At 52.6% G+C, this 10,157-nt stretch overlaps 1 protein-coding gene across 1 annotated transcript in view; it reads right to left on the reverse strand.

Annotated features, from left to right (window-relative positions):
* PARP1 (poly(ADP-ribose) polymerase 1) overlaps positions 1 to 10,157 on the reverse strand; it is a 133,469-nt gene that overhangs the window by 59,475 nt on the left and 63,837 nt on the right. Inside the window, exons 3-4 of the mRNA XM_015558953.1 lie at positions 4,891 to 5,056; positions 1,909 to 2,024 (exon numbers count right to left, since the gene is read on the reverse strand). Coding sequence (XP_015414439.1) covers positions 1,909 to 2,024; positions 4,891 to 5,056 — 282 coding nt within the window. The remainder of the gene's footprint in view (positions 1 to 1,908; positions 2,025 to 4,890; positions 5,057 to 10,157) is intronic.

A 10,157-nucleotide genomic window follows, 5' to 3' on the forward strand; every position in this document is an offset into this window, starting at 1 on the left:
CCTGGCACTGTTATACCACCAGTGACTGTGTTACCCTCAAGCCCCTGCTCCCCCATTTTAAACGGACTCAACTTCAACTAGTTATCTCTTTGCCCGGGCAAGTCAAGGACGTGGTAACTGTGAACCCTGAGAAAGACACCTACTAAGAAGGGCCCCTGGTGGTAACGAGGGTCCAATTAAAACAGAGCTAAACAGAGCCCAGCAGTGCTTCCTACAAAAGGCCTCTCACGCCAACTGCTCTTCAGGGAGAGGCCTGCACCATTTCCGCCACCTGAGTCAGCACCGATAAAGGAGTTCCCGGAATCTTATTTCAACCAACAGGACTGAGGCCTTCCCCATCCAGAGCTCCAGAGCTCCATAGCTCTGGCCAATCAGAGTGGCTCTATTTTGACTAATCAGGACAGTGCCTCTGGACCAATCAGAGAATCTGGAGTCCTCATTTGCATGAGGATGTAAAAACTAGGAACCATCTGGGACCAGGGGCGGGGATTTCTGCCCACATAAGCCAGCTCCCCTCTGGCTAGGAGACCCGGAGGATGGGGCTGCATTTCTCCTGTGTGTCACAGCTGTGCTCTAGCACCACCACTGAAAAACTAGGAACCATCCGGGACCAGGGACGGGGATTTCTGTCCACATAAGCCAGCTCCCCTATGGCTAGGAGACCCCCGAGGATAGGGCTGCATTTCCCTAGGGTGTGTCACAGCTGTGCTCTAGCACCACCACTGAGACTGTCTGGACGGAACGAAGTCTCCTTCTTCACTGCACCCCAAACTGGAGGTTCCTGTACCGTAGACGGGGCAACCCCAAGTGCAGCCGGCCAGGGAGGAACCACAGGAGGTCGGATCCACGGTGTGTCCGGCCAGTCTCGCCCATGCCCGCCCCGCTGGCCACCTTCTAATTAATTTACACCCTGAGGACTCCACCTGCACCAGGACGCTACACAGCAGGCCCAAGAGTCTGAGGCAGGCCTCCAGTCCCAGCAGGGGTTTCCTGGCCCCTCCCCGACTCCCCTTTCTCCTGTTGACCTAGTCCTTCCATCCTGCCAGCTTCACAATTCCAGGCCTGACACTCCTAGGAGTTCCATGACCGTGAGCCCCAGACCCGGGCAACACAGCCGAGGGGTGCAGACACTTAGCAGAACTCCATCTCAGGCCAAGCATCACGCAACACACACAACTCCTGACATTGCCCTCAGAACCTAAACTTTTGCCTCAAATTTGTAGTGACTGAAGGATGCTGGAGATCTTTTAATAATGTTGTGATTTTCCTTTCTAAATCCCCCTGCCCATGTCCAAATTTCTGGCACAGCACTCCAAGGAGCAAAAACCTTAAACTAATCAAATGGAAATCCATGAAAGACATTGTCAAGAGAATGAGAAAGACAAGCTACAGACCGGGAAAAATGTATTTTCAAGCACAGTTATTTAAAATATACAAAGAGTATTGTCCAGGTGGCGTCCCCAGTCGGCTGTCTTTCTTCAGGGACAATTGGGAAGAAAGGGTGGTTAATGAAGTTCCTCTGATGAAGTCGAAGAAACCTGAAGGCTCGCACCAGGGAACAAACTCACTCCTTAAACTTAATGCTACCATAAAACAGACCCACAGCCTTCTCAGCTACTGCCAAGCCCAGATGAGACCCCCTCATGAAAACCCTTTAACCGCCCCTCGCCCCAAAACCTGATCTTCTAAAAGTGGATACAGTTACAGACATGGGGCTGGACTCGGAGTAATTAGGGCCGGGCCCGACTGGAAGAAAAGTCACCGTAACCTCCTGTCTGCTAAGATCTTCCCTTTATTTTTAAGCAGGAGCGTTGAGCGGGCACTCACAGCCCCTACTTTTCTCTTCCTTTGGGATCCAGGGACACCAGGGGAAGAGGCCCCGAGCCAGGACTGGCGCCGAGTCCTCACCTTGTCGATCCTCTCCAGGCAGCCCTTGCAGGTGCTCCTGTTGGACTTGGCGTACTCTGCCGCAAAGTCGCCCAGCGTCTTCTCCGGCTTGCCGCCCGCTCCACCTTGGCCTTTGCCTGAAGAATCAAACAGCGCCGCTCAACTCACAGCCGCGTCCCCCGTCCCCGCGTCCCCGCCTCCCCCCTGGGTTCTTCCACGAGGACACGTGAGGACACGTGACATTCTGGGTGACTGTAGCCGTTTCCTCTACGCCATTTCTAACCACTGTGGCTGGTGAACACAGCTTCTTTTCTGGCAATAAAATAAAATCTTTCTCAGACAGGCTCTTGGAAACAGCTCCATGTTAGCTGGTGGCTGTCTCACCTTCCACCTCTCTCCACTTCCTCTGGCACCCCTCCCTCACTGTGGGAGGTGCAGCAAGTGCTGCCAAAAACAAGTAGACCAGCCGTGGGCAAAATCTGGCCCACGGGCTGGATCCGCCCATTCAGCTGTTCTATCCGGCCCGCGAAGCTGAAAGAGCGGAGGGTTCTCTTGCTCTCCCCTCCGCTCCTTCACCAGCAGCAGTGTGAACATGTTATTAGTTCACACAAACACTCCATCCATGCTTTTGTTCCGGAATATCTGAACAGCCTTCTCACTACAAATTAAAACAAGACACTACCTCACACCTATTAGAAAGGTCAAAATATAAAACATTGTGGCCCTCGAGTCAAAAAGTTTGCCCACCCCTGCCGTAGACCCAGCTCATCCTCTTTGTCTGTCATCTCTTCGTCCTTCACCGCCCTCACTCAGGCTTGCGGAACCCTTGGTTGAGCTGGCTCAGCACACTTTTCAGCCAGTGGTGCTGGGAAAATGGACATCCACATGCAAACCACTGAGTCAGACACACTTCATACCCACGGCAGAAATTAACTCAAAATGGACCACAGACCTAAATGTCATGTGTAACACAAAACCGTAACACTCATGACAACAGAGGAGAAACTCTAGCTGAGCTTGGGTATGATGATGACTTTTTAGATACAGTACCAGACACAATCCATGAAAGACATTGTCAAGAGAATGAGAAAGACAAGCTACAGACCGGGAAAAATGTATTTTCAAGCACAGTTATTTAAAATATACAAAGAGTTCTTGCCGAAACCAATTTGGCTCAGTGGATAGAGCGTCGGCCTACGGACTGAAGGGTCCTAAATTCTAAAAATGCTACGGCCACCGGAGAGATTGGCAGCTTCTCACAAACTAAACACTCAACCTACCAATCACGTTCCTCAATATTTACCCAAACGAGCTGAAAAACTTAGGTCCACATAAAACCTTCTTATGAGGGTGCAAATAAACTCATAAAAATTCAAAAACCCTACATGTTTATAGTTATTAATAACTGCCCAAACTGGGAAGCAACCAAGATGTCCTTCAGTATCATGTGTAACACAAAACCGTAACACTCATGACAACAGAGGAGAAACTCTAGCTGAGCTTGGGTATGATGATGACTTTTTAGATACAGTACCAGACACAATCCATGAAAGACACTGTCAAGAGAATGAGAAAGACAAGCTACAGACCGGGAAAAGTGTATTTTCAAGCACAGTTATTTAAAATATACAAAGAGCTCTTAAAACTCAAAACAAACAAAAAATGGGGAAAATATCTGAACAGCCTTCTCACTACAAATTAAAATGAGACACTACCTCACACCTATTAGAAAGGTCAAAATATAAAACGCTGGCGGAGATGTGGAGCCACAGAAATTGTCACTTGTTGCTGATGTAAATTCTAAAAATGCTACGGCCACCGGAGAGATTGGCAGCTTCTCACAAACTAAACACTCAACCTACCAATCACGTTCCTCAATATTTACCCAAACGAGCTGAAAAACTTAGGTCCACATAAAACCTTCTTATGAGGGTGCAAATAAACTCATAAAAATTCAAAAACCCTACATGTTTATAGTTATTAATAACTGCCCAAACTGGGAAGCAACCAAGATGTCCTTCAGTATAAATAGTTACCAGTATGGATAAATTATTACATCTAAACAATAGAATATTATTCAGCATTAAAAAGAAATGAGCTAAAAAAAAGAAAAATGAGTTATCAAACCATGAAGAGACCGGCCAGAGTGGCTCAGTTGGTTGAGCGCTGTCCTGTGCACCGAAAGGTTGTCGGTTTGGTTCCGAGTCGGGGCACATCCCTGGGTTGTGGCCTGGTTGAGGCACATACGGAAGGCAACCTGTCTGTTTCTCTCTCACAGCCATGTCTCTCTCTCTCCCTCTCTCTAAGCATGTACTCGGGTGAGGATTAACCACCACCACCCGGAAAAGGCAGGCAGGAACCTTAAATGCATACTGATGTGAAGTCAGCCAATCTGGGAAGCTCCCTGTGATTCCAACTGTAGGACAACCTGAGCAAAGAGAACCTCGGAGACAGTGTGATCAGTGTGGGCCAGAGGGTAGGGGAGAGGAAAGATGAGCAGAGGAAGCGCAGAGGACTTCAGGGCAGTGAGAAATATTCTAAGGATAAATACAGGCCATTGTACACTGTCTACAGACTGTACACCGTGAGCGAATGCGACCGTGACTATGGACCTGGGTGACGGCGACGCTGCGCCAACGCCGGTTCATCCGTCGGAACTAAAGGACTCCTCAGTGGAGGGCGCTGACGATGGGGAGGCCAGGCTTCTGTGGGTCAGGAGGCATACGGGGACCCTCTACATTTTCTGTTTCCTTTTGCTATGAACCTAAAACTGCTCTAAAAAGTGAAGTCTATTAAAACAACAACTTCTAAAGACCACAGTTCAAGCATCCGGAAAAAGAAACTGTCCTGCAGCAGGACACAGCCGGTCACTGAGGTGCAGCTGAGCAGCAGGCCGCTGTTCTCCGCGGGCACAGTGAGAAAGGAGGCGGAGCTCCTCTGGGAAAGGCCCCCGGAAGCTCTGGGCTGGGAGTCACGGGCGCGGCCTCCCCGGTGTGTGCGGACCTGCCACTCCTCCGGCCTCTGCAGTCTTCTTCACTTTCTGCTGGTCGTCCCACCGGAGCTCCGAGAAGCCATCCACCTCGACATCGGGCTGCCAGATGGAGTGGCCGACCTTCCAGAAGCAGGAGAAGTGGTACCAGTGCGGGACTTTGCCATCGAACATGGGTGACTGGAAGGAGGAGAATCAGAGGGGGTAAAAGGACAGTTAGCTGGCCTCCGAGACAGCCTCGAGCCCAACCCTCAGCACGAAACCTATCACGCCCGTGTCTCCTTATCTGTGAACCTGGGCAGCCTTGCCCGGGCCCCCACACGGCCTGGGGAGGGTGCCAATGCATGAGAAACAGCAGCAGCACATTCCGCACGTCTCCTCAGGCTCCTCCCCAACAGCTGAGAGCTGCTGCCAGCCGAGCCTCAGACGCAGGACCCTGTGGGAATGGTAGCATTCTGAACAGGACCGTGCCCGTGTACCCGTGTAGCCCCATGCCACTGCGTCCCAGTGACATGCACACAAGACGCCTGTCCATGTCCTGGCTCTGCAGGGTCTGCCCAGGAGGCAGGCGGGACGCAGAGGGCCTGTGCAGCCCCAAAGGCCCGGAAGAGTGGATGCAGTTAGAATGACAAGGACCTGGGCCAGTGATGGGAACCTTTTGAGCTCGGCGTGTCAGCATTTTGGAAAACCCTAACTTAACTCTGGTGCCATGTCACATAGAGAAATTTGTTGATATTTGCAACCATAGTAAAACAAAGATTTGTATTTTTGATATTTATTTTATATATTTAAATGCCATTTAACAAAGAAAAATCAACCAAAAAAAATGAGTTCGAGTGTGACCTCTGACACACGTGTCATAGGTTCGCCATCACTGAGCTAGGCCCAGGCAACGAGCAAGACAGAGAGAATGTGTCAGAAAAGGGGCCGCCCCAGCGATGGGAATGGAATGAATTAACTTCCATGGGGGAGGGGGGTGGGAGGGAGAGAATGGATCAGGGGAGCAGGCCAGCCAGGGCCGACAACAGAACTCCTGGGCTTGTCACCACCTTCGGGAAGAACCATTTCCTGCCACAGGAACTGGGAAGTCGGGCCCCGCGGGAAAGGGGGTCACCTCTCCTAGAGGGTTTCCTTCCTTGAAGCCTCACACTTGGGTTGGTACCGTCAGTGTCACAGTGCCAGGTGCTCCCAGGCTTCAGAGATTGCGGTGACAGTGCCCAGCAGAGTGCACAAACACTGGCATTTATCTGGCCCCTGGCACACTCAACTGCGTCTGGGTGGAAACCAGCACCCCACTGATCCCAGGGGAGGTGGTGCCCACAAAGGCAGGTCTGACACCTCGGTTCTTTCCCCTATGATGCTGGGTGGGAAGATCTACTTAAAAATACACAACGGCCTAAAGCAAGGGAGCCCTCAAGCATCTGCTGCTGCAGACTAACAGAAAGCCAGATGTCATGCAGATGAAATAAAACATTAAGAGCTTTAAAAGTAAATACCACAGAGAACTTTTAGGATGGAGTGTGGGGACAGCGGAAACACTGTGAAGAGCAGTGGCAAGGTCTCCCAATTAGCCCTCGCCTCCTACGTGAGTGGCCTCTTTCCAGATTTAATAGATTAAAATGGAAGGTTAGGGCTGGGCAGTGAATGGCCGCTTTCCAGACTTAATAGATTAAAATGGAAGGTGGAGGCGGGCACATCAAGGACTTCTCAGCATCACGCAGTCTGGTTTACAGCAACGTCAGCTGACTCCTCGACACAGAAGTCACCCCGTCCGATGCAGGGAAACGGCACTTTGTGGGATTCCCGTAAGGCCCCTCCCACAGCTGAGGAGGATCCACTCGGCTCCAGCCAGTGTCTGGGTGGTTAGAGTATCGGCCCGCACACTGGAGGGTCGCAGGTTCGATCCCCAGCCCCAGCTGGTGTGTGTGGGAGGCAATCAACTGATGTGTCTCTCACACTGATGTTTCTCTCTCCCTCCCTCCCTTCCATTCGCTCTAAAAAAAATCGATGGGAAAAATATCCTCGGGTGAGGACTGCTTAACAAAAACCAATGACCCCTGAGGGTGAGGACTTGATCATCGCCCGTCCTGCCCACACTGGGCTGGGAGCGCCGAGGCACCATGCCCGCTTGCTGGCATCTGGCAAAGGCTCGCAGTGGGCCCTCATGGTGTTTGTGGGACGCCCTGAGTCTGGAGGGAAGGAGAGAGGTCCCTGCTGTGGAGGAGAGTCCCCCACACCAGATAACAAATGGCACCCCAGAGTAGACTGGCTCTCAAACTTTCACCAAGACAGGCAGGTCCTCGGGCATCCGGCCACATCGTACGCCCCCGTGGCCTCACCTGCAGTGGCCTCCGCCGGCCGCTCCAGCCGTGGCACCTTGCCTACCCCTCCTGTGCGATGTCCACGCAGGGGAGGACCGTGCGCGGTGGCTTTGCCCCACGCTGGAATGCGTGCCTGCATCCCATCTTCTAGGCTCGGCCAGGGCCTCGTCCTGCCCTTTAACCTTGGTCTGGGTGCTGTGGCCCCTGCGGGGGTGACTGGGCCCCATCTCCCTCAAGAGGAAGAATCTTTGACCAAAGGAAAATCTCACCCAGACCTTAGGACTGAAAATGACCGAACAGGAAGTGAGCTGAACCAAGGTCACGGACTGTGGCTCGGACTGTGGCTATCACTCGGCAGCCGCATGGCTCTCACCAGTGGCAGAATCTTTGTGTACGGAGCACGGATCCCAGACCAGGGTCCTCGCCCGCCCACTCGAGAGCAATGGGTGGAGCGGGCCCTAACCCTCCAGGACAGATAAAAGGCTCACCACAGCCTCCTCCCAGCCCAGCCCCACCGGCATGCCAGCTGAAGTATCAGGTATTTGATACTCCCAGAACGTCCTCCCATACAAATGCAAAAGAGGGCTTTTTTAAGTACAAGAGCCAGAAGAATGGCTTCTTTCTTCCTGCCCCCACCCTCGTCCACCAGTCAACCCAGAGGACCAACTTGACATTTGGAATTAAAACTCCACTCCCTCATTACAATTAGGGACGACCACACTTACTTTTAATAGCAAAGGCTCCTTCACAATCAAGTTCACCCATGGAGCCATCCTCCAGGCAGAGCTGCCCTGCCTCACAGGGCTTGCCCAGCACACCGGCTCACCAAGGTCTCCGGTCTGCACTCAACCAGGCGGGATCCTCTCTCCCTGCCTGGTGAAGCCCAGTGTCCCTTCTAAGAATAACATTTAAAAATGCAGCCCTGGCTGGTTTGGCTCAGTGGATAGAGCGTCGGCCTGTGGACGGAAGGGTCCCGGGTTCGATTCCAATCAAGGGCACATGCCTGGGTTGTGGGCTTGACCCCTAGTGTGGGGCGTGCAGGAGGCAGATGATCAATGATTCTCTCATCATTGATGTTTCTATTCCCCCCGCCCATGAAATCAATAAAAATATATTTAAATAAAATAAAATAAAAATGCAGCACAGAAGACAGATTCACACATGGGACCCAATGCATTGAAATAGTTACCAAGACATTGGAAAAGCTTACTGGACCGTGGTAACCACTGAGCCCCCACGGGAATAACTACTGTTATCTTGAGGCAGCGAGGGGGGTAAATTCTCAGAGAAATCCCCACAGATGTAAAGTGATGTGAAAAGATCTGTAATCACCAACTGTGACAACAGCCACAGGCGCTGCTAGCAGGCCTTCCTGGCTGTGCTCCTATGGGGAGGAAGTGACGACTCCATCTAGAGCAGTGGTTCTCAACCTTGGCTGCACATTAGAATCACCTGGGAATCTTCCTAAAATCCTGATTTCTGGGCCTCATCCTCCAGAAATTCTGTTTCTTTGTGATGGGGTGAGGCCACAACATGAGTAACTAAGAAACAGAATTTCTGGAGGACGAGGCCTAGAAATCAGGATTTTAAAAAGATTCCCAGGTGATTCTAATGTGCTGCCAAGGTTGAGAGCCACGGACCTAGAGGCTGTGAGGATGCAGATGCAAATCTGTTCTCCTCTAAACTCACAGACCTTCCGCCCAGGCAGGAGCCCCAGCGTGGAGGAGACCTTGGGATCAGCGCCTGTGCATTCAGGTAAAGGCCAGCTGCTCAGTGGGGATGCGGCTCCCCCCTCAGCCGCCAGCCACTCTGGGAACAGGACCCCGACCAGCCCGCTGGGTACACGTGCCGGGCACAGCGCCACCAAGGGCACCCACCCCCGACACTGTGCGCCATCACCTTCCTTTTATCCACACTGGCTCTTCGCAGTGCGTAGAACAGCGGTTCTCAACCTGAGGTCGCGACCCCTTTGGCAGTCAAACGACCCTTTCACAGGGGTCGCCTAAGACCACTGGAAAACACATATGTAACTACATATTGTTTTTGTGATTAATCGCTATGCTTTCATTATGTTCAATTTGTAACCATGAAATTGGGGGTCACCACAACATGAGGAACTGTATTAAAGGGTCGCGGCATTAGGAAGGCTGAGAACCACTGGCCTAGAACCTACCAGGTGCTCAGCCAGTTTAAGTGATTAGGTGCAGTGTCAGGTGCGGAGCTGGGGAAGCCCCGAGGACACCCCAGTCATGAGATGAGATAACCTAACTCCTCACACCCACTCCCCCCACCCCCACAGCACTAAAGACCCAGCGAGGACCCTGTGGCCACTCCTCACACACCAGGACTCACACAGGGAAGGAACCCAGGTTCCCTGGACCCTGAGACCCCATGCAGGGAGGGAACCCAGGTTCCCTGGATCCTGGACCCTGGGACCCGGTGCAGGGAGGGAAGCCGGGTTCCCTGGACCCCGGGCCCGGCGCAGGGAGGGAAGCCGGGTTCCCTGGACCCTGAGCCCCGCGCAGAGCCTCCAGGCAGCTTTATGTTGAGGTGGGGAGACAGGGCGGGCGAGAACCACGACCACCTGCGCAAAACGGAAGCGGGAGGAGGCAGGAACCCCTGGGGGGCCTGCAGACACCACCTCGGAGCCCTCCCACCCCATGGGCGTCCTCGAAGCCCCAGGGAACCCGGGAAGGGGGATCCCCAATCTGCCAAGAAGTCCCCAGGAGGAACCCTGAGGCCGCCCTTACTCAAAGCGGACAGCTGCACACGCATCGAGAGAACCCCACTAGGAGCCTGGGAAGTTTGGGGGAATGTTCTTTTACATAAAAAGATCAGGCCAGAGTGAACGGGCTGTGCAGAAATGACACCAAGGCGCGCAGCTTTGCATAATTAAAAAAATGAGGGTGAGCGGGTGTTGAAACGACAGCCAAAAATAGCTTAAACAACCCTCATGCCGG

The sequence above is a fragment of the Myotis davidii genome, unplaced genomic scaffold (genome assembly GCF_000327345.1).
Source record: "Myotis davidii unplaced genomic scaffold, ASM32734v1 scaffold333, whole genome shotgun sequence".
In the NCBI taxonomy this organism is placed as follows: domain Eukaryota; kingdom Metazoa; phylum Chordata; class Mammalia; order Chiroptera; family Vespertilionidae; genus Myotis; species Myotis davidii.